This window comes from Gorilla gorilla, chromosome 2, assembly GCF_029281585.2.
Source record: "Gorilla gorilla gorilla isolate KB3781 chromosome 2, NHGRI_mGorGor1-v2.1_pri, whole genome shotgun sequence".
Classification (NCBI taxonomy): Eukaryota; Metazoa; Chordata; class Mammalia; order Primates; family Hominidae; genus Gorilla; species Gorilla gorilla.
Genome location: NC_086017.1, coordinates 204,343,634 through 204,367,520, shown reverse-complemented (window position 1 = coordinate 204,367,520; position 23,887 = coordinate 204,343,634). Strand labels below are relative to the sequence as shown.

Here is a 23,887-nt window from a genome sequence, read left to right as displayed (position 1 = left end):
AAGTCCACAGAATCTAGACCCCAAAGGCTTCTAGAAAGCTCTTAGTTCAGTTCAGGGAAAGCTGAGACTCAGAGAGGTTAATCTGCTTGTCTAAGGTGTGCACAGCTAGCTGGCACAGCTGAGAATAGAGCCTTGTTTCTCAGCTTCCAGCCTTTCCTCTGTCTATGCTATGATTATGGAGATGGTGTCTATCAGGAAAGAACTGTGTTTCCTCAAGCATTTTTATTCCATATGCTCTTCTGCTTCTTAGTTACTGTAGTATTATTGATTAGTGGTCACCCCATCTTGCAAAAATAGTCTGGGAAAAAAGTAATGGAGTTGTGATGGAGGACTTTAAGTGAAATTTCAATATTAAAGTGTTAAATCTCCTTATTTCCCTTCCTGGTATTGGTCTAATGACATACCATCCAATGCTGTATTAAATTAGTAACCAGGAGTGATTTTTCAGGGCTGTTCTTTTATTTTTAAAAGTTTTCTTCTTCCCAATCATATTGCAATGGTTGTTTTTTCTTTTTAGATTCTGGTGAACGGAACAGTTTTTGCAAGAATGTCTCCTGGGCAGAAATCAAGCCTTATTGAAGAATTTCAGAAATTAAAGTAGGTGTCATGGCATGACAGAAGAGTGTGCTCATTAACTCTTGCTACCTATGGGTCAATAATTCAGGTGTGAGTCAGAATGGCTATTATTAAAAAGTCAAAAATAACAAATGTTGGCAAGATTGCAGAGAAAAGGGAACACTTATACACTACTGGTGGGAGTGTAAATTAGTTCAGCCATTGTAGAAAGCAGTATGACAATTCCTCAAAGAGCTAAAACAGAACTACCATTTGAACCAGCAACCCCAATGCTGGGTATATACCTAGAGGAATATAAATCATTCTACCATAAAGACACATGCATGTGACTGTTCACTGCAGCACTATTCACAATAGCAAAGACATAGAATCAACCTAAATGCCCAGCAATGACAGATTGGACAAAGAAAATGTGGTACATACACACCATGGAATACAGTGCAGTCATAAAAAAGAATGAGATTATGACTTCTGCAGGAACACAGATGGAGATGGAGGCTATTATCCTTAGCAAACTAATGCAGGAACAGAAAATCAAATACTGTGTTCTCACTTATAAGTGGAAGCTAAATGATGAGAACACATGGACACAAAGAAGAAAAACACAGATATTGGGGTCTACTTGAGAGCAGAGGGTGGGAGGAGGGAGAGGAGCAGAAAAAATAACTACTGGGTACTGGGCTTAATTCCTGGGTGATGAAATAATCTGTAAAACAAACCTCCGTGACATGAGTTCCCTCGTATAACAAATCTGCACATGTTCTCCAAACCTAAAATAAAAGTTAAAAAAAGGGGATTAAAAAAAAAATTTCAAGCACTGGCTTGAGTGGGGAAAAAATCTCTCACCAGCCTCACTCACATGTTGTTGAATGCTCAGTGCCTCATGAGCAGTTGGACTGAACCTCAGTTTTTCACGGGCTAGTGGACAGAAGCCAACCTCAGTTCCTTGTGACAGGGGCCATTTCATAAGGAAGCTCACAGTGCGACAGTTGACTTCTAAAAGAGCAAGCAAGCAAGAAGAACCAGAGACAGAGCACACAAGACGGATGTTGCTATTTTTTATATACCAGGTCTCATCACCCTTGCTGTATTCCCTTCCTTAGGAGCAAGCCACTAGATCCAGCCCACGTCCAGGGGAGTGGATTACACAGGGCGTGGATGCCAGGAGCTGGGGATCACTGAGGGCCATTTAGAAGTTGCCTATTCCAGAGAGCATTTGTTCTGTGGTCCATAAGGCATATATCTTAGAGAACCCTCCCGTGCTTGGATGTAGCAGAAATAGTGGGGCAGGTTGTATAGCTTAGAAGCAGAAAAATGGGGAAGTAGGTGAGTTATACCCTGGAATTATTTTAGGTTGGTCCATTAGAAGATATGTGAATAATTTCTGGTCTTCTTAGCAAGAGGTGAAATAGCATTTTCCCTTTATCTGGCCCCAGTAGGGAAAGTCAAGAGAAAGTCCTTTATTACCCCCTTCAAAAATAAAGATGACCAAGTTACATTATAGTGAAATGGTACTTCTTGAGACCAGATCTACCTACTGGCTGCTGGGAATGTAACAGTTTGGGGCTGCAGAGTCTAGGAAGTGAAAAGGAACATAGGGTAGTGAATCTTTAGATGATGGCTGGTGAGTTGTTGGTGAAATCAGGAGACACCCTTTTACTGTTAGATTTTGTTACCCAAGCATTCATAGGGAAGTCTTACAAACTGCCTATTAACTTCCAGAATGCCTGAGGCTGGGTAAGTAACCAGTGACTAAATGACTATTTCATTCACATGATCATTACATGATATTGCTGAAGAAAGTAATTTTACCTTTTTCAAATGCCTGAGAAATTTTGCCAACTAAAATGCCTAACTTTGAAAAGCCATATTCCCCTTAAAAAATGAATTCAGGAAGACACACACTGTCCCAGAATGAGCTGTCTTCTCAACATCCCAATCTTCCTCCTCATGCCTTTGTCATGGGCAATGTGCATAAGGCTGTCTGCATTCTCTTTCTGAATTCAGGGAATACTAGAAGATGATAAGATTCTTGATGTGATATAGAGACTAAATATGTGCTTTAAGCCTGAAAGAAGGAGCCATTTTTCAACAATTGTGGGTAGTCATGACATGAACATATATAGCATGATTATTTTCGTCTACACAACCCAGTATCGGATTGAACCATAGGGGTGTGCCTACATTTGACTTTTTTTTGTTTTTGAGACAGATTCTCGCTTTGTTGCCCAGGCTGGAGTGCAGCAGTGCAATATCGGCTCACTGCAGCCTCCGCTTCCAAGGTTCAAGCAATCCCCCTGCCTCAGCCTCCCAAGTAGCTGGGATTACAGGAGCGCACCACCATGCCCAGCTAATTTTTTCTATCTTTAGTAGAGATGGGGTTTCACTGTGTTGGCTAGGCTGGTCTCGAACTCCTGACCTCAAGATCCGCCTGCCTCAGCCTCCCAAAGTGCTGGGATTACAGGTGTGAGCCACCATGCCTGGCCACATTTAATTAACTGTTTTTGACCTATAAAAGTGGTTGTTTCTTATGCATTAACTAATAATAACGAAATTCTAACAAAACTTTATTTTTTCTCCTTATTGATTTCATAACTCTGTTTTTAGAAAAATGCAGCTAAGTCTTTAAGAATATTGTCATTTATCAATACTTATAATGTATAACTTATAATAGAAGGCAGGCAGCGTCTTACATCTGAAACTCCTTTTCTTTGGCAGCCGTGTTAATTTTTACTCTTCTATTTGTATTGTGCTTGCACACCAAACTGATATAGATGGAAAACATATCTTATTTTCACCCTGACATGCATCAAAAATATGAATATATGTCTCTAGTTATATCTGTTAAACTGTTTTTGAAATTTCTCATCCTGGTATTTGAGCTGTAAATGCTCAGCAACAGTCAGTGACTAAAATGCAGCTGGATTGGGTTATGATCTCTGCATTAGGTTGTGTGGGAAGTGCTCTGCTCATGACTGCATACTCTTAAGCTTGGCCTTGGTGCGTATCATCAAGCAGGACTTCTTTTAAAGTGTGCAATCACTGTTTTGCCGATGTCCTTGGTTATATCGCTACCATTTCAATGTGATTGATTGAAACAACTTAAATCATGCAACGGCCTTTTCCCTCTGGGAATATGTCTCTCCAAACCATTTTTCTTCAGCCTGATTCCAGGTGTGTTCAGGGGACACACACATACACACAAATCACATGTGACTTAGTTATGATGGAAAATATTCAAGTGAGCTGTTCATTTTTCTTACCTACTAATCCTTCTTCTCCTGTCTCCCGCAGTTATTATGTGGGCATGTGTGGAGATGGAGCTAACGACTGTGGGGTGAGTAGAAATGGCTTTTGCTCAGACAAGCCGCTCACTAATATCCCTCTGGAGGACCTCAGGCTCTCCTGGGGTTTGTCTCTTCATCCTTCCACCAGCAACCATTTGATTATTTTGCTGTTTATATCCACCTCTACCTGAGTGTGGGTTGGAAGCGGAGGGGAGTAAAGGGAGATGAGACACTTCCGATGCTTTCTGGAAACTCCTAGAATAATAAACACAAAGGAAGGCTACTTAGACTCCCATATTTCAGGTTCCAAAGATGGAACTTTACAAGTCTATCTGCTTTAAATCTTTCCTGTTATCAGTAATGAAATGATTTCTCAGGGAGGTGATTTCTTCCCCCCTCCCAAGGTCACACAACTGATAAAGACTCAATGAAACAAACTTTGAAACTGATGATTAAAGTTTTGAATTATATGTAAATTATATTTATTCCTGCCAAACTTTCATTCTCTGGTTAGTTTTTAAGTTTGCTTCACCCAGAACTCTTTCACTCAGTAAAATCCTAGACCAAACTATTTAGTTATTTTATGCTATAGAAAAAGCTAAATAAAATGATTATCAGCAAATTATTTTTCATATGCAGTAGAAGGGCAGTGAATGTTTTATATTCTGAGTTTTAAAGACATGAAGGAAACAAATAGTCTCCCTTCAAGATTATGTACTTAAGGAAATATTTCAGTAGCTGATTTATGGCACAAGAAGTGAGGAAGATTTCTTTGTATTTCCAAAGCTTATTAGAGATTTAAGATCTTGGTATTTGTTTTATTTCTCTCTTAAATATTATTTCCAAATTTCTGTGAAAACTATGTTTATAGCTAGAAATTTTTATAGCTAGAGATGTTTTTTGCTTTGTGTTTCATGAGAAAAAGCTAATTTTTAGTCTGTTCTTTCAAATCTAGAATACGTATCCTCTCACATTAATTATGTGGCGTTTAGAATAAAACAAAAAAATCAAATGCAAAAAGGGACATAGTCTCTGCCTCCTAAAGAGTTCATTGTCTGATGAAGAAAGAATCATGAATAAAACTAACCCTAACATAAAGTAGATGGTCCTAAAGTATATAATAGAGATACGAACTAGAGATCAAAGAGGAAGAAGAAAATGTCCTATTATTTATTAAACCTGAATCTAGTATGTACTCATGGCGCCAGGTACCCTGTAGTTCTGTGGAACTACAGATATATAAAAATTCATTTTATGCCCACACAATTCTTATAGGATCGGCCTAGGAATTCTTTCACCTTTGTTCATGAAGATTCCCACCAGGTACAAGAACTGAAATGGTGAAGGTCCCCAACCAACGTCCATCCAAATTCTGTCATCTTTTTAATTGACTTTTTGAATGAGGGCTTCCATCTCCTTTTCACATCTATAATCCCCACAGGCAGGGCCCTTGTATGCACATGCCCACATGCACACACGCATGCATGTACACACACCACTTTTCTACCTCTGGGTCATTGTTTAGTTAATGACTTTGTGGATCAGGGGAGAGAGGGCACTCCAGGTGGAGGGACAGCATAAACAGAGACCCAAAGATGAAACAGTACAGTGTTATACCTTTATGATGTGAAGAACAACCTCTTGGTGTTTTAAGAGGTAAAGCCTAACCTGAAAAGTCATGGGTGAGACATGGGCTTATCATTCCAGGCTTTGAAAGTGGCTCATGCAGGCATTTCATTATCAGAGCAGGAAGCATCTGTGGCATCCCCTTTTACCTCTAAAACAACCAACATCCAGTGTGTGCCTCATCTCATCAGGTAAGTCATTTTTTCCTCTTCCAGCCCTACAATCAATGGGCCCATTGTCTGGCTCTGCAGACAGAATTCAACTACAAGCTAAAGTGATAAATGCTGCAACAGAGGAATGGGTGAAGTGCTATTGGAGAACCAATGAAGGGGGCCATTAGTGTTACTCAAGAGTGCTGGTAAAAGCCACAGAAAAGTGACTTTTGCTGAGCCTTAAAGGATAGGTGGGTATCATGTAAACAGTTGAAAGCTTGACTTGATGTTTTAAAACTAATTGTATTTCTTACTTTTTCTCTCCTCTATTTGGTATGTTGGATGCTTCCTGTAACATTTCTCTCAGAAATTTTGAATGGATGAGGAAGCAGAAAGGAAATACTTCATTAGATAGCTTCCCTAAATACTATTACATGTCTCCAAAATGCAAATTAGTAAATATCCAATATCTTTTACATAAAAAGTTGATTGACAGTGTCAGGGAAGGGGAAGTGATATGGTTTGACTTTGTGTTCCCACCCAAATCTCATCTGGAAATGTGGTTCCCAACCTGTTGCCTGGTGGGATGTGACTGGATCATGGGGGCAGTTTCCCCGATGCTGTTCTCATGATAGTGAGGGAGTTCTCACGAGATGTGATGAATTTTAAAGTGGCAGTTTCCCCTGCGTGCTTCCTCTCTCTTGTCTTGTGAAGAAGGTGCCCACTTCTCCTTCACCTTCGCCATCATTGTAAGTTTCCTGAGGCTTCCCCAGCCATGTGGAATTGTAAGTCAATTAAACCTCTTTTGTTTACAAATTACCCTGTCTCAGGTAGTGATCTTTATGGCAGTGTGAAAATGGACTAATACAGGAAGCCATTAAGAGACGTTTATTTTCACAGCATGCTTCCCTCCCCTCCACTCCACTCTCATTTCTGATCTCATGTCTACTTATATTTTAAATGTAGTTAAGAACAAAACACCCAGTTTTATGTTTTATTCATAAATCTGATTTATCTATTGTTTCCTATAGCACTTACGGATAATTTCTGGGCATTTTCATGGGCAGTGATCTGAAAGCCATCACCAGATTTTGAGATTCATACAAAAAAGACAGCCATGAAGTTCCCCAGCATGTCCTTTGGTGCATCAGAATAAACAGGTCACTGGCAGGAATCACTGACCTAAAGGTAGCAGGTCTAAAATTCCACATCCCTGGTTGGCTGCATATCAGCAAGACAGCTTTACACAACACCCTGAACACTGGGTGTCTGCACGTGTGTCCTTTCACACCCTCAAACATGATCACTTCCCCTGCCTCCAAAGCAGCTCGCTTCCCAACTCCCACTTTCCTTGCTTCTAAGAACAGTGTCCTCCTTGGAGTCTGCCACTGAGGTTCAGACGCTTAGAGTGCGTTTAACTCCTTCCTCTTCTTCACCCATAACCAAACAAGCGTTATGTTTTACTGATTTAGTTTGCAGAGTATCTCTAAGCCCTTTGGTTACTATCTCTAGTGTCTTAACCTTGGTTTGCGTCATGGTGACTACACGATGATAGTGCTCAGAACCCTCGCCTTATTTTATGCTTTCCATTGTCAATACAACTCATGGAGCTCTTTACAAGTGTGCTTGGAAATGTAAAGAATGAGAGAGTCTTGCCCCCGGAGAATTTACATTCCAGCAAAAATTATGTGTGTGTGTGTGTGTGTCTATGTGTATGTATATGTGTAACACGTTACATATATTTACATAAATACATATATACATATATATGAATGTATATATAAATATGTGTGTGTGTATATATATATTTATATACACACACACATATAAATGAAGTGGATGTGGGTCACGTCCCATGTGGATTGCTTCTGCCCTGAGCAGAGGAGGCTGAAGGAGAGCTGGTTTGCTGAGGTCCCACTCTCGCATCACACGCTGCTACCTCACGTTTTTTTCTTTTAACCTGTCATAATCCACCATTCGGAAAACCTGTTACTGCATTAATAGCTAAGACCGAATTTTTTTAAAGGAGAAATATCTACTTTTTAAGCTGCATTTTTTACTGTCATCTTGATCTCTTGATCTTTATGGCCCACTCAGATTATTACCCTGGGGTCTTCCCGCAATATCAAAGCCATCCTTACCCATTTCATCTCAAATATTAGAGTCACATTCACACTTCCTAAAATGTCAAAGCACCTATCCTTTAGCTTTATGTCTCCAAGGACCTCTAAAGCACACACAATGCAATTCCCAGGAAGCATGTATTGTTAAGATGTAATGAGTCACAAGCAAGTCAATGCTTGACATTTTGCACCTTATCATAATGTTGTATTGTGTTTATAATACACACAGTAATCTTCTCACTTCACTGAAAGCTTGTTGAAAATGAGGAGTGTGCCTGATTCATTTTATATCCTCTATGACTCTTAGCATAATGCTGGTACTTCATAAGCCCTAAATAAAAGTGAGTAAATGAACCGATGAGTAAGGTAATGATTGAAGGAGAGAATGAATGAATGAGTGGTTAAATAAATAGGAGGATGAATTCATGATTAAGTGAATTTATGTCAACAGGCTACTAAAAATATAACTCGTTTTAAATATAAAAGAAGTTGGGAGACATCTACCATACATAACCAATTTTTATTTTTATTTGTTTTTAAACAGAGAAGGCCGAGCTGCTCTGGTTTCATCCTTTGGAGTATTTAAATACTTGACCATGTACGGCATAATCCAGTTTATCAGTGCATTACTGCTCTATTGGGTATGAACCAAAATCATTTTGTCTCAGTTCTAATTGCATTTATGTCCCTAATTTATTATTCAGGGTGTAGCTCCTATACAAGATTTAATGTTTTATAAACAAATGACATTTCTCAAAATAGGTGTCTGCAAACTCAGGAACCTGGTGTAACTGTGCATGAAATGTGGAACTAGAAATAAGTACATGTAGATGAGTTTTCTAGTGTGTTGTTTTTCTCTTGATAACTTGAGACTCTTCACCTCTCCAAACCCCTGTTTCTTCTTTTGGAGTATGAAGAGAGCTTCAAAGCAGCCTAAGTATAATTCAGCAGGAAATGGATGAGTCTCCAATTGTGGAATATTTTCAACGGAAGACTAAGAAGAGATAAAAAGGAAGAGAAGCTGTTGAATTTGCTTTTGAAGGACTAGAATGCTAAAGACCTTTCACAATGGACCCTTATTCCTGAAGGTACCTAGAATTTATACAGTCAGGGATATCATTAGTAAAGAATCGGAAATTCTTTGAAACTAAAAAAGACTCAAAATTAAATGATGAAAATAGCCATTTAAAAATTAATTAGCTGTACAGAAGAACTATGTATAGGCTAAAAATAATCTTCATTAGTCCAATCATAGCTTGTACTACAGTAAAATGATCCAACAGGCTCAAGGAACACTTCAGGAGGGATTATTCTATTGCTTTCCTGGGAGGTTTGAGAAGTGAATAAGAGGGCCACAAGATTATACCATCCAGTGGGCTATTGCTTGCAAGAATCACACACAGAGGGTTCAAAGGCAGCCTGGTGGGAAGAAACAAGAACTGGACTGGGAGTCAGAAAACCTGGATTCAAGTTCTTCATCCAAAAGAACAAATTAGGTCTTGCCTTTGGCCAAAATCTGCTTCTGGGAAGCTGATTTTTCAGAGCCCTCCATAGTTCCATGAAAGCTTCTCCTAGAAGAAAAACTAAAGCTGCGGTTGGAAATTTCTTCCTGCTCCATCTCATTCTGAATATATAATTTTACCACTCTCAGGTGAAAAGAAGAGGAAAGGATATGAGAAAGAAAAGTAAAGAAGACAGAGGAAGAACTGGAGGTTGACAGGGACACTGAGGAACCAATGGCAGCCTTTCAAACATGTGAAAGCAGAAATTCATTTTCCAAAGCCTCCACGGATGGAGGTAGAAACCATAGTCCACTCTGCAGCCATTCATTCTAGTGGTCTAGACCTAAATAAGAGTGTCGCAGAAGAACCTTAACCTGGTACCTTCTGGGACTTGGATTCACTCTCTGAGAAGCCAGCAATACTTTCCATGTGCATAAGTCTGGTCTGTAATGTGCTCAGAACCAGTTTATAGTTTAGCGCTTAGTCGACAGATATGAAACAGATAAACAGACCTGGCTGCAAGAGATATTGCAAGGCAACTTCCTGGAGAGTAATGATTTGACTTTCATATCTAAATACTTCAACTCTATAATGTGAACTTGAAAGAAGTTCTGTCTACACAAACCTTAAAAAGGCAGATGTACCAGACTGAATTCTGCAATGGACTTACTTAGGGTAGGAGCCTTTGTTCAGTTTGTGAAAGTGAATGGACTCCAAGAGACCTATGCTGTAAACTCATACCATGGGTGAGGATGGAGAGCAATGCCTATTGAATGAATTGCGCCTTCACTTCAAATTTTAAGTATAACATTTCTAAGGGAACATTCAGGCTTTAATATCTTATTTTGAGAATTCAACTGCCTAGGCTGAGACTACAGCTGTCAGGTAATTAATGCACCCAACAGGAGGGTGGTTCTCAAATAACTGACTTTTGTCGCTAATATGAAGTAGGTTAAATGCAGGGAAAATAGTCGTCTGGCCTCATTCTATAAAATGAGATGGTAATAATTTTAGGTTAGTCATTTTCTTCCTGAAGAGGGGAAAAAAGTAACAGCTGCCTCCTAACGACTTAAAAAGAGTGTAGGGAATAATAAAAAGGCTATGATGGCAGATGCCACATTTATATTTGCTTTTGTTTCTTTTTCAGCAACTACAACTCTTTGGAAATTACCAGTATCTCATGCAAGATGTAGCCATTACTTTGATGGTCTGTTTAACAAGTAAGCTCTTTAGCAAAGAAAACTGTATTGTTTTTATTTATCTATGAAATTCTGGAAACAGTCACACAAAAAGGAACTTTTGAGAAAGAGGCACCCTTATTTCTAAAACCTCATTATTTACAATTTTTTAAAAGTGATATTGGGAGTAAGTTGAGAGTTGAAATCCTGAGACTTGGCATTAAAACATTCTGACAACAAATAGGTCTTAGTCACAAAAAATTGTCAACGTAGTCCAAGTTCTTTGTAGTTTTATGTCTTGTACATAGAAAAATGAATACAAAATCTAGAAAGGGAATTTTTTAAAACCCAAAGGTCACTTTCCATTATTCAGCTATGCTTCACATTGACATGAAACCAGATTTTTTCTAGGTCTTTGATGTATGAGAACAAATGCTAACATTTTATTTTAGTAGAATTCTCCAAAAGCAAGGTGTGGCTTCCAACAGCAGCTATTGCTCATGTCCTTCCTTTGAGATGACACTGATAAAGTATTTCCTATCAAGGAACTCAGGGCTTGATGCTAACTCTTAATAAGTGATAAAGGTGACTGCCTCACCAGAGAGCAAGGAAAAAGAATGGCATTGTCATCTCTTTTTCCTTGCTCAACAATAGGCATGTTATGAAAAATAACAGATAAAACATCAGGCAATGTAGGATATTAATAACCTTGAGAATTTCATGTAGCATCTTAGTACATAAAACTGATATGTTTTATGTATCAACCCAATGACTGAATTTATCAGTGTCAGAGCTATAAGCACTAAAACATCAATTTTGATTCTTAGGGTTGAAATGTCTATTCATAGTTCATTAAAATATTTTTCTACATGTTATTAATATTCATATGACTGAATAATTTTGAATCAATGAAATTGCTTCTACAGCACTGGATATTTTAAGCAATTTGCATGATTTATTTGTGAATGATGCTAAAAAGAGAAAAAAAACACCAAGAGGTTTCAAGAACCAAGCTTTCAGGCAGCAGCATGGAGGTGAAGGCCATGGCTATTGTGGCCTGTTTTCGTGACCTCTGGCTAACTGTCCTCATAGAATTGTGAGGATCAGATACAATGATGCTGGTAAAGTGTGCATCACAGCACAGGACACACTGAGCACTCATTACAACGTGAATCATATCTCCTCCTTTTCCTCTTTTGAGAAGACTGACTAGCTCTCTGAGCACTTGAAGAGCATTAGAATGTGTACAGGTAGACCAGTGTCATTAGAAATCCAAAAACATGGATCATCTTCCTAGTTCTAGTCTTGCATCCAACTTGCTATATGACACTGAGCAAGTTATTTGGAGCTTTTGCACACTTAATTCCATGATATTAGTTATGTGGTAATGGGGCTGCTTAAATCTTTCCCACAGCAATAGCCTGTTGAGCCTCATGCCAGTTGGTAGCCCTGGGAAACTCAGTCTCGCATCTCAGAATGGGCTCTATGGGAGTGCTGGGATGACTCACAGTGGGACCGTTATTACCACTAGGAGAAAAAAAACCTCAGAAGGGTGACAATAGACCAGAAGCATAACATTCTATCAGAATGACGGCACTTTAATTATTACTCAGCAAACTGTAGCTAGTAAATGGGCTAAACTCAGGGAGATTGGTGAAGGAGAGAGTAGAGGCAGAAACCAGCTATGTTTGTTAGTTTGTTTTTTACCCTCTACCTGCAAACATCCTATTGTTTTCCCGTCTCTGCAAACTTACTCATCCCACAGGCTGGTCATTTCCTGGTCAAGTCTAGGTATTAAGATGATCTTATCCTTAGACATGAAAAGTCCAGGTATTATAATTATTACTTCACATTTTCATCCAATTCAAAGCTTTTCTTCCCTTACATTAAGCCTGAACTATGGGCTTGGGGCAAGCAGTAGACGAGAAGGCCATGGTCTCTTCTTCACTTCCCTTGAGTCACCTACTCTCCACCCCTGTTTCTGGGGAAGAAGAGCAACAAGAGGAAAGGACTTATTTTTATTATTTTTATGTTCTTTTTTTTTCTGCTGCAAATTTTAAGTTCCAGGGTACATGTGCAGGATGTGCAGGTTTGTCACATAGGTAAACATGTGCCATAGTGGTTTGCTGCACAGATCAACCCATCACCTAGGTATTAAGCCCAGCATCCATTAGCTATTCTTCCTGATGCTCTCCTTCCTCCTTGCCCTTCCCAACAGGCCCCAGCATGTTTTGTCTCCCACCATGTGTCCATGTGTTCCCACTGTTCAGCTCCACTTATAAGTGAGAATATGCAGTGCTTGGTTTTCTGTTCTTGCATTAGTTTGCTGAGGAACAAATGGAAAAACACTCCATGCTCATGGATAGGAAGAATCAATATCATGAAAATGACCATACTGCCCAAAGTAATTTATAGATTCACTACTATTCCCATTAAACTACCATTAATATTCTTCACAGAATTAGAAGAAACTATTTTAAAATTCATATGAAACAAAAAAAAAAAAGAGCACGAATAGCCAAGACAATCCTAAGCAAAAAGAACAAAGCTGGAGGCATCATGCTACCTGACTTCAAACTATACTACAAAGCAACAGTAACCAAAACAGCATGGTACTGATACAAAAACAGACACAGAGACCAGTGGAACAGAATAGAGAACTCAGAAATAAGACCGCACATGTACAACCATCTGATCTCTGACAAACCTGACAAAAACAAGCAACGGGGAAAGGATTCCCTATTTAATAAGTGGTGCTGGGAGAACTGGCTAGCCATATGCAGAAAATTGAAACTGGACCCCTTCCTTACACCTTACACAAAAATATCCTGTCAAATGCCCTCAAACATGGCAACCACCCACATTTAGGCAATAGGCACGGGGTTCATTGGTGAATTCATCAGAGCTTCCCTGTGGATAGGTATGGACTAGACCACACCCTGACATAGTGGTGCTCTCTCCCTCTGACTTCTCAGGATTCCTTTCTGCAGCTGCCTCCTAGTGGTACATACCATGAAGCCCTTTTCTACTACTGGGCCCTCCAACCCCAGCAGGCTGCCACATGGATAAACTCCTTCCAGGATAGCTAGCTCTAGCCTGGCTAATTTCCATGGCTTCTACTTAACCAACCAGACAGTAAATAGCTTGCTCTCGCTGCTGCCTGCCCTTTCCCTCTGCTATTACCATGAAGGGGAGTGAGCAAGGCCAATATCCTCTCTTAAAACCACTTCCAGTCTCTCTAACAGTGGCTCTTATGACTTCCCCTCATGGGGTTGTGGTGATGCTGAGAAGAAAACCACAGTTTACATTGCTCCTAACAATTGCCTTTAAAGAATTGCTTGATAATCTCCATAAGTTTTCTCTTGTACAGACAGCATGCAGCGAATGAGGCAGGAACAGACATGCTTATAGTTAAATAACCAATATGGATCTCTCTTGCTAGATACTATGGAGATATGGCGATAATCTCTCTTCACAATAAATTGGCACTTGCAATTCGCTGTCCTCACATATAAGGCTCGGCACAATTCTCTAGACAAGAGAAGCACCATTCAACATTCCCTTATACAAGTGTTCATCTCTCACTGTATATTAGCCACGTAGGTTCCTGAGGCATGAGAAGGCTGATTGTTCAAGTTCAGAGTTCAGTGGGGGATTCACATACATGAACAAATAAGATGCAAGTTGAAAGTAGTGAGTAGCAGAAAACAGCAGATGCTTTGGGAGTTCAGAGAAAGAAGAGATGGCTTCCGATAATCTGGGGTTAAGGAGGAGATAGCAGTGGAGAAAGGAGAAAGATACTAGGCATGGATGCATGAAAGAAGTAGCATTCACATCAAAATAGGAAGGACGGATAAGTTTCAAATATCTTTTGCTAAAAGAAGAGCATTTCAAGTAGAAGGAAGCAGCATGAGCAAGAGAAAGCTGATAAATATGGGGTATGAGCTTTTAATGTGACCACACTGCAGCGTATGTGAAATCTTTTATTGAAAAATTGAAAAAGTGAATTGGGTCAAATCGCAGAGAATCTTGACTGCTGGTCTGAGAACTGTGGACGTTTATCTGCAGCGCTTAGGAGTCATCAACAATTGATGATCAATGTAAAATTACAGATGTCCCCGATTTATGATGGTTTGACTTATGGTTTTTGACTTTACAATGGTGCGAAAGTGATGCACATTCAGAAGAAAGTGGCATGATACTCTCTTAGGATGCTGGGCAGTGGCAGCACGCTGCAGCTCTCAGCCAGCCAAGCAATCATGAGGTTAAACAACAGATACTTTACATTGTACTGTGTTGCTAGATGATTTTGTTCAATTGTAGCCTACTTAAGCGTTGTGAGCATGTTTGAGCTAGGCTAGGCTAAACTATGGTATTCGGTAGGTTAGGTGTACAGTATAAATGTATTTTCAACTGAAAAATGTTTTCAATTTACAATGGGCTTATCAGAATGTAACCCCATTGTAAATCAAAGAGTATCTGTATTCCCATTACAGCTTCTTACATTTCCAGGTTTCCAGGTTAAGGCTTTTGGCCTTAACTCTGACTTGGTTCTGGGAAGAGACAATACCATCACATATTTAATTTATTTACTTATTTATCTATACACACCCTGCCTTGTTCCCACAAGGTTTTAAGGCAACGTACGGAGACAAAATATAATACATTACAGAGAAAATCTAAAAGAAAAATAAGATGAAGTGAGGAGGGATGTTGATCAGGCAATGCTTGTCTGGAAGTCCAATTTGACTCTATTTTGTGTAGCGGCATTTTTAAGGAGCTTGTTTTGCCACATCTCTGTCCTCTTCAACAAGAACTCCTCAAACTAGATCAAGAAAATAGAGAGAGGGTTTGTTTAAGAACATAATTCTCAAAAAAATCTAAGAACAGGAACTTGGAAGCACCTGGATCTGAGGAGGACTAGAACACTAAAGGATAAAAATGGAGGTCACTTTCTTTATTTCCAGGTGGCCACCTTGTGTCTCTTCTTCTTTCCATTCTTACTGTTTCCATCTGTCTTCCATTTATTCACCCTACAGCTGACCTCATAAAATGACACTAGGACTGGGGCTTTTCAGCCTTTATGTTTGTTTTCTTATAGCTAATGAGCTCAGCCTCTCATTGTTGTATTTGCAAATATTTTGAAGAGAAAATTTATCGACCTGACGTGGGTTAGACGCCCACCTCTAGGCCCCTCATTTCTCTGAATGAAAGTGGGATGATGAAATTCAGATCCATTTAGGCCAGCCATTCCAGCCCCTAGGAGAAGGCAGTATCCAGAGAAGGAGGTGCAGGAGGGACTCACCCATTGTAGAAGTGCATCTCATACACCCCATCTGTGTTTCAATGACTCCTAATCTTTTCTGGGTCTTGGTCCCCTTAAATAATCTGATGGAAAATACAAACCATTTCATCTTAGAAATCTCATGACACCCATTTGAAATTCTGCATGTAGTTTAGGTGGGTTCATGAACCTCCTGAAATTTGTCTTATATGATCTTCAGTGTTTGGAATAAAAAGTAAACCAACTACTTAGGAGAAACACAACTACGAGATAGCCAAATGATGCCAAATAATTAAAAATTATAAGAATAGAATTTGAAACTGTGAAGTCTTCCCATGCAATAGATCCTGTGCTGGGTTTAGTAAGAAACAGAATGTGGAATGAGACAGGATTTCTTCCTTCAGGGAGCTCACAGTCTGCTGAGTGCAGATGTAAACAACCAGATTTAATGCAAGACACCCTGCACTATAGCAGCAATGTGAGTAATGTGTTGTGGGAACTCAGAAGGGAGAATGATTAATTTTGAATACCATATAACACTTCAGAAGTTAGTATTCCTCTGAATGCAATCTGATAGCATATATCATCATCATTTTAAGGAAACCCAGATAATGCAGAAAAGTTTTTTGGGGGGATCCTCATAAATAGTACTGCTATCCAAGCTTGTATTGCACGGCTTGCCATTTTGTTCTTTTAATTTTTGAGATGCATCATACTGCAATATGCTGTAGAGCGGAGAACATAGGGCTTCACAATCAGAAATACTGAGGTTTCCAGTGCCATGCTGTCACTCACTAACTGTGGGTCTTTAAGCAAAGGAAACTACTTTTCTGAGCCTCAGTTTCTTCACCTGTAAAATTTACCTACTTTGCTTTCAAGGAAATAAAAATCATGTTTATAAACACTTATTAGAGCCTCTGGAACCTAACAGATGTCCTACAATGGTAGCTATAAAATTATTTTATTTATAATCAGATATACAGATTCTCTGTCAGAAGTAGTAAGAGTCTCTGACATGGAAAAAGTCAGAATATTCTGCATAAGAACCCTGTATGCATTAGGTATTGCCTCAATAATGCTGCGTAACAACCCACCCCCAAAACTCAGCATTTATACCATCAGGCAATTATTCTCCCCATTCACGGGTTTGTAAGTTGATTGTCATTTAGCTGATCTAGGTCAGCTCAGCTGAGCCAGTCCGCTCTAGTATGTAGATCAGTTGATCTTGGTTAACACTTTTGGATTTGATTCAGGTCTACTCCACATTTTTCATTCTGAGGCCAGGTTGAACAGATAGATTTGGTATTTTCTCATTGTGAGTCACAGAAAGCAGAGCCATAGGGCAAGCCCAGCTGTGCAAGCATGCTTGAAGTCTATGCTAACATCTCTTTGGCCAGAGAAAGTCACACAGGGAAGCCCAAAATTAAGGGATGACAAAGTACACCCCACCACTCTGAAGCCAGAAATTCAGTCTACCACAGTTACTGTGTAAAAGAAAGGCAAGAAACTACAATGAGCATGAGAGAGAAGACCAAAGAGGTAGAAGCCAGATGCACAGAGAAGCAATTTTACTCTCTCCACTACCTGCAGCCTCTTTATGAATTTATAGCTACATTCTGCTTTGGATACTGGAATACAGAGAGAACTCCAAGCACTAAAGCCTCTGCCTTCTGTGACCTGAAAGCACAATTTCCTTGCACTTCTCCTGAGCCCTGATCACAGTCCACACTGTGTACCCCTTCTTCGTGGACCCAAGCAATGGCTTCTGACACCAATCACCCAGAATTAGGCCAAACTTTACAGATTAAGGGTAAAGCCTCCACAAGAATGCCCTCACTTCAGACACCAGCCACAGGTGTGGGGCTCTCGACACCACCTGAACTTCTGATTAGTTGGCTACAAACTTAGGAGTTCCCATTACTCCCTTGGGTTCAACAATTTGCTACAATTTACAGAACTCAGGAAAGTGTTATACTTATGATTGCAGTTTTATTATAGCAAAAAGACATAAATCAGAACCAGCCAAAGGAAGAGACACCTAGGGTAAGGTCTATTAGGGGTCTCAAACAAGACAGACACTTCCATTGTCCTTTCCCTGTGAAGTCAGGATACCTCACCCTCTTGGCACATCGATGGGTGACAATATGCAGAGTACTACCAACCAGGGAAGCTCAACTGAGCTTCAGTGTCTGGAGTTTTTATTAGGGTTTCATTATGTAGACATGATTGATTGAATCATTGGCTGTGAGGTCAAACTTCGTCTCTAACCCCACTCCCCTATCTGGAGGTCAGGCTGATATCTTGTGGATCAAAGTTCCAACCCTCTAATCACAGATGGTCTTTTGGGCGTTGGCAGGACCCTTCCTGAGTCATCTTAACACAAACGCTCCTCATTCCCACCACGAGTCATCTTGTTAGCATAAACTCTCAAGGCCCACCGTGCATAAGAAAAATACTCCTATCACTCAGGGCATTTCAAAGATTTAGAGGACACATCCCAGGAAAAGCCAGCCAGCTTCTTTATTACACAATCTGTCTGTGTCTTTCATGGACTTCAAACTCTTTGAAGGCAGGTGGAATGTCCTTCTCATCTCTGCATACCCCACAGACTCCAGCCCAGCACCCTGCCAGGAAAACATTGATTGATCTGGTATAGGTAAAGACTTAGAGCTTTAGAATAAAAGAGTTGAAAGGGCCTTTGGGTACCATTTAGGCATTCCAACACATTTTATATGTGAGAAAATGAAGGACCAAGGAGTTTACATGATTACCCCAGAACACATATTGAACAAAGCAAAGACCTACTGTAGAGTTTTATCATCCCACATTGGACACTCATTTACCACTACTCTACCTGTACACTCATAAATACAAACTTAAATATGCACACCCCACTTCTTCCCTTACATCAAACAAACCAGTGATAAGCTGTGAGAAGGGAAGAGGTGACAGGTATGAAGACAGGAACTGAAACATGACTACAATATCAGTCTTTAAATTCAAATTCCTGTCCTCCTCATGCTTCCTTCCTGCTCTGCATTGAGAAGCAAATACATTTCATTTTCATCAGCATGTTCATATATGTAGCTACTAAGGATGTAGTCGTCTTTTTAAAATAGTTGTTCTTTTTCATTTCTGCCCATTTCCAAACACTTTAAATTTAAAAAAAGCCCTGAAATAAAAAATACAATATAGTTTAACACTCTCATCTAGAAGCAATATTTTTAATGAGTTCTTTTTCTTAATGTAACATACATCAGCAGTCCCCCATTCACCTGTGTATCCGGAGAGATACTTAACGCATCTCTAGCATCTATCACAGTGCCTGGCTCATTGACATGCTCAGAGAAAGTTGGCTGAATGAATAATAGAGTGAGTGTTTTTTTTTTAATTATCCAGCATATGAAGATGAATCTAGCTATATTCCTCCTTATTCTCCTCATTCTAACTCTCCACTTTCCTGTCATCACTGAGACATAATATTAGTATTGCTTATCCCACGAGCAAGGCCATTTCCCTCTTTTACACACAATTTCTGGTCAGTCTGGTTATGGAGAAAATATTTGCACCATGCGATATGGTAAATATATTAATTACATAACTTCCTAACCCACTTTTTTATTTCTGAAGGTGAAGACAGAGCATGGAAGAGACAAAGGCTGGTGGAACTGGATGTGCCACCAGGCAATGTGCTTACCTAGGTGTAAATCTTCTTTTCGTGTTTGCTTAGTCTGAATCCCAATGCCAGACTCAAGATAATATGCATCTCAGTCTCAACCTTTTATTCTCAATGATAAGATTGTAATAGGAAAAAAATGTATTTGTCTTTCAGTGAGTTCAACTCATGCCTACCCAAAGCTGGCTCCATATAGACCGGCAGGACAGCTCCTTTCTCCCCCTTTACTGCTTTCAATATTTTTGAATTCCTGTTTCTCCTGCATTGTGCAGATCAGTGCATTTCTCTATGTGAAGCAGCAGCCTTGGTATTGTGAGGTCTACCAATACAGGTAAGTTCATTTTCTTAGTGCTGCTTTCGAAAGGTAATTTAATAAATATCCAATGACATTGCATAACTTGGCTTGAACATATATCCTAAAACTTTTAATTAATAAAATTGTGTCGCTGCAAAACTCAAATGATGGGACAGAACACAGTTAATCCATGGACTACTGGGGTGGAGTGGGTGGGAAGAGATCTGTCACACTGGTTGTTAATGTATAGATCTAACAACTGGTTGGCTGAATGAATATATTAATTCCCTGGTATTCTGTATATTTTATAGACCAGGGGTTGGCAAACATTTCTTAGAGGGCCGGATAGTAAATAGGCTTTGTGCACTACATGGCCTCAGTTGCAGCTAGTCAACTCCACTGTTGCAGCACAAAAGCAGCCTTAGACAATAGGTAAACAAGTGGGTGTGGCTGTATTCTAATAAAACATTATCTACAAAATCAGGTGATGAATCAGATTTGGCCTGTGGGCTGTAGTTTGCAGGCCACTGATATAGACATATGAGAGAGATTTGTTTATTTTGTTTTTTCCCAAATGAATGTTAAAGTTAAAATGTGAATTGATGGTATCCTTGTTCTGATTGAATTGGAACACTAGAATCAGGACAAGTCTCTTTACCTCCCTGGGCTTTAATGTTTTTGTGGTAGGCTATAGCGCCAATGGCTCAAGCTTTATTTTGCTGACAAAGTCTTTCTGCTGATAAAAGAAAAGGCAGGAAAAGAGCTGCTCTCTTTGAAATAGCAAATGTGCAAACTGCCCCTCACTCCACAGAGCACCAGAAATCAGTAAAACAGATTGAAAACTAGCAAATGATCAGATTGTCATTTAGATAAAAAATTTGGCAATTTAAGTATAACTAGGAATATAGAATCTCATTCTGTTTCAACACTAGATTTTTTCCAAAATTGAAGTGCATATACTCAGAGAACTCAAGTTTTGACTGAACCTAGAAGACAATATGTTGTAGCCAAAGGAGGATGGATAGGAAATCAGGAATTCTAAGAATTCCTGACTCTATCACTAACTAGATGTGCCATACTAGCCCTCAATTTTATTACCTTAATGTAAGTATATTGGACTAGATACTCTGGTTGTAAACTCTATAATTCAGGCCATCTAGTCTGTCTGTTCCTCTTTTTGTAAAAATGCTTTGTGACTATGGAACATCTACTACAGGCCTACGTCAGAGATATTGTGGGTTTGGCTCCAGTCTACCCCAATAAAGTGAATATTGCAATAAAGCAAGTCACATGAAGTTTTGGGTTCCCAGTCCATATAAAAGTTATGTTTACACTATACTGTAGTCTATCAAGTGTGCAATAGCATTATGTCTAAAAAAGTACATGCCTTAATTTCAAAATAATTTATTGCTAAAAAATTCTAATGATCATCTGAGCCTTCAGCAAGTCATAATCTTTTTGCTGGTAGAGAGCCTTTACCTCAAGCTGAGCGGCTGCTGACTGATCAAGGTAGTGGTTGTTGAAGGTTGGGGTACAGCTGTGACAATTTCTTAAAATAAGACAACGATGAAGTTTGCCTCATTGATTGACTCTTCCTTTCATGAGATATTTCTCTGTAGCAAGTGAGGCTGTTTAATAGCATTTTATCCCATCTCAGTACTTTCAAATTTGAAGTGAATTCTCGCAAACCCTGCTGATGCTTTGTCAAGTAAGTTTATATAATATTCTAAATCCTTTGTTTTCATTTCAACAATGTTTACAACATCTTCACCAGGAGCAGATTCCATCTCAAGAAACCACTTTCTGTGCTCATCCATATGAAGCAACTCTTCATCCATTCAAATTTTATCATGAGATTGCAGCAATTCAGTCACATCTTCAGGCTCCACTTCTAATTCCAGTTCTCTTGCTATTTCCACCATATCTACAGTTACATCCTCCACCTAAGTCTTGAACCCCAAAAAGTCATCCAAGAGGGTTGAATCAACTTCTTCCAAACTTCCGTTAATGTTGATGTTTTTACCTTCTCCCATGAATCATGAATGTTATTAATGACATCTAGAATGGTGAATTCTTTCCAGAAGGTTTTCAATTTTCTTTGCCCAGATCCAATAAATGAATCACTCTCTATGGCAGCTATAGTCTTAAAAAGTGTATTTCTTAAAAAATAAGACTTGAAATTTGAAATTACTCTTTGATCCATAGGCTACAGAATAGATGTGTATTAGCAGGCACGAAAACATTAATTTCCTTATACATCTCCATCAGTGCTCTTGAAGGGTGACCAGGGGCACTGTCAATAAACAGTAATATTTTGAAAGGAATCCTTTTTTTCTGAGCAGTAGGTCTGAACAGTGGGCTTGAAATATTCAGTAAACCATGCTGTAAACAGACGTGCTGTCATCCATGCTTTGTTGTTCCATTTCTAGAGCACAGGCAAAGTAGAGTTAGCATAATCCTTAAAGGCCCTAGGATTTTCAGAAGAGCAAATGAGCATTGGCATCAACTTAAAGTCACCAGCTGCGTTAGCCCCTAATAAGAGAGATAGCCTCTCCTTTGGAGCCTTGAATCCAGTTATTGACTTATCTCTAGTTATTAAAGTCCTAGAAGACATCTTCCAATAGAAGAGGCTGTTTCATTTCCACTGAGAGCTGTTTAGTGTAGACACCTTCATTAATTGTCTTAGTTAAATCTTCTGGACCACTTGCTGCAGCTGCTACATCAAGACTTGCTGTTTCACCTTGTACTTTTACATATGGAGACACCTTCTTTCTCTCAGGCTTAGGAACCAACCTCTTGCTAGTTTCAAACTTTTCCTCTGCAGCTTCCTCACCTCTTTCAGCCTTCAAAGAATTGGAGGGAGTTAGGGCCTTGCTCTGGATTAGACTTTGGCTTAAAGGAATGTTGTGACTGGTTTGATCCACTACCCAGACCACTAAAATTTTCTTCCTATCAGCAATAAGACCATTTTACTTCCTTATCGTTCATGTGTTCACTGGAATAACACTTTTTTCTTCAAGAACTCCTACTTTGCATTCACAGCTTGGCTAACTGGTGCAAGAGGCCTAGCTTTTGGCCTGTCTTGGATTTTGACATGCCTTCCTCACTAAGCTTACCCATTTCTAGTTTTTTATTTAAAGAGAGAGACACGTGACTCTTCCTTTCACTTGAACACTTAGAGGCCACTGTGGGGTTATTAATTGAACAGATTTCAATATTATTGTCTCTCAAGGAATAGGGAGGCCCCAGGAGAGGAAGAGAGATGCAGAAACAGCCAGTCAGTGAAGCAGTCAGACACAGACAATATTTATTGATTAAATTTGCATTCTTATAAAAGCACAGTTCGTGGCATCTCAAAACAATTATGATAGAAACGCCAAAGATCACTGATCACAGATCACAATAATAGAGGTAGTAATTATTTCGAAAAGTTTAAAACATTGCAAGAATTACCAAAATGTGACACAGAGACGACGTGAGCACATACTATTAAAAAATGGTGCCAATAGACTTGCTAGACACAAGGCTGCCACAAACATTCAATTTGTAGAAAAATGCAATATCTGGGAAGCAAAATAAAGTGAAACATAATAAAGCAAAGTGTGCCTGTATGTGCAAAAAGCATTTCTAGACTACAGGGAGCTCAGGATAATAAGTATTAAGTCTTGCATTTGAGTTCACATTAGAAAATGAATCTTATTTATAAACAGTTGTAATAGTGGTTTAAAAGTTTCAAGCTGAACAAGAAAGCTGGTGGAAACTAACTTGTAGGTTTAATTATTGAAAAAAAAGAACATTGGAAACAGATCAATCAGGACTGGGAAAGCTCATATCTTGGATAAATATTTTTTGAGTAAATATTATGTGACCTCACTTTGCTAGGTGCCAAAAATTTATTGTAAATCTGATTAAAACCAAAAAACAAAACCACAAAAAAATCCCATATTCTAGGAACTCACATCCCAAAGATGTAAAATAAAATTATGTAAATAAAGAATTGCAAAACAATGAGCTTGCTAAAGTAATTGTTTTGCAATTCTTTATTTACATGTGTTATATTGCCTTTAACTGAGATAACATTTTTTTAAATGTCTTTACTTCTGTGGGCACTAGTACCACTTGCCAGCAAAAGTAAAGTCATTTCAGATGCAGAGGTGTTTGAAGGACGGATGTTATATCGCAGTTAAA

The 23,887-nt window shown here is 39.1% G+C and overlaps 1 protein-coding gene across 1 annotated transcript in view; it reads left to right on the top strand.

Annotated features, from left to right (window-relative positions):
* The window catches only part of ATP13A5 (ATPase 13A5), a 102,621-nt gene that overhangs the window by 67,644 nt on the left and 11,090 nt on the right, over window positions 1–23,887 (top strand). Inside the window, exons 21-26 of the mRNA XM_004038219.5 lie at window positions 518–597; window positions 3,871–3,913; window positions 5,571–5,680; window positions 8,309–8,405; window positions 10,414–10,486; window positions 19,561–19,735. Coding sequence (XP_004038267.5) covers window positions 518–597; window positions 3,871–3,913; window positions 5,571–5,680; window positions 8,309–8,405; window positions 10,414–10,486; window positions 19,561–19,735 — 578 coding nt within the window. The remainder of the gene's footprint in view (window positions 1–517; window positions 598–3,870; window positions 3,914–5,570; window positions 5,681–8,308; window positions 8,406–10,413; window positions 10,487–19,560; window positions 19,736–23,887) is intronic.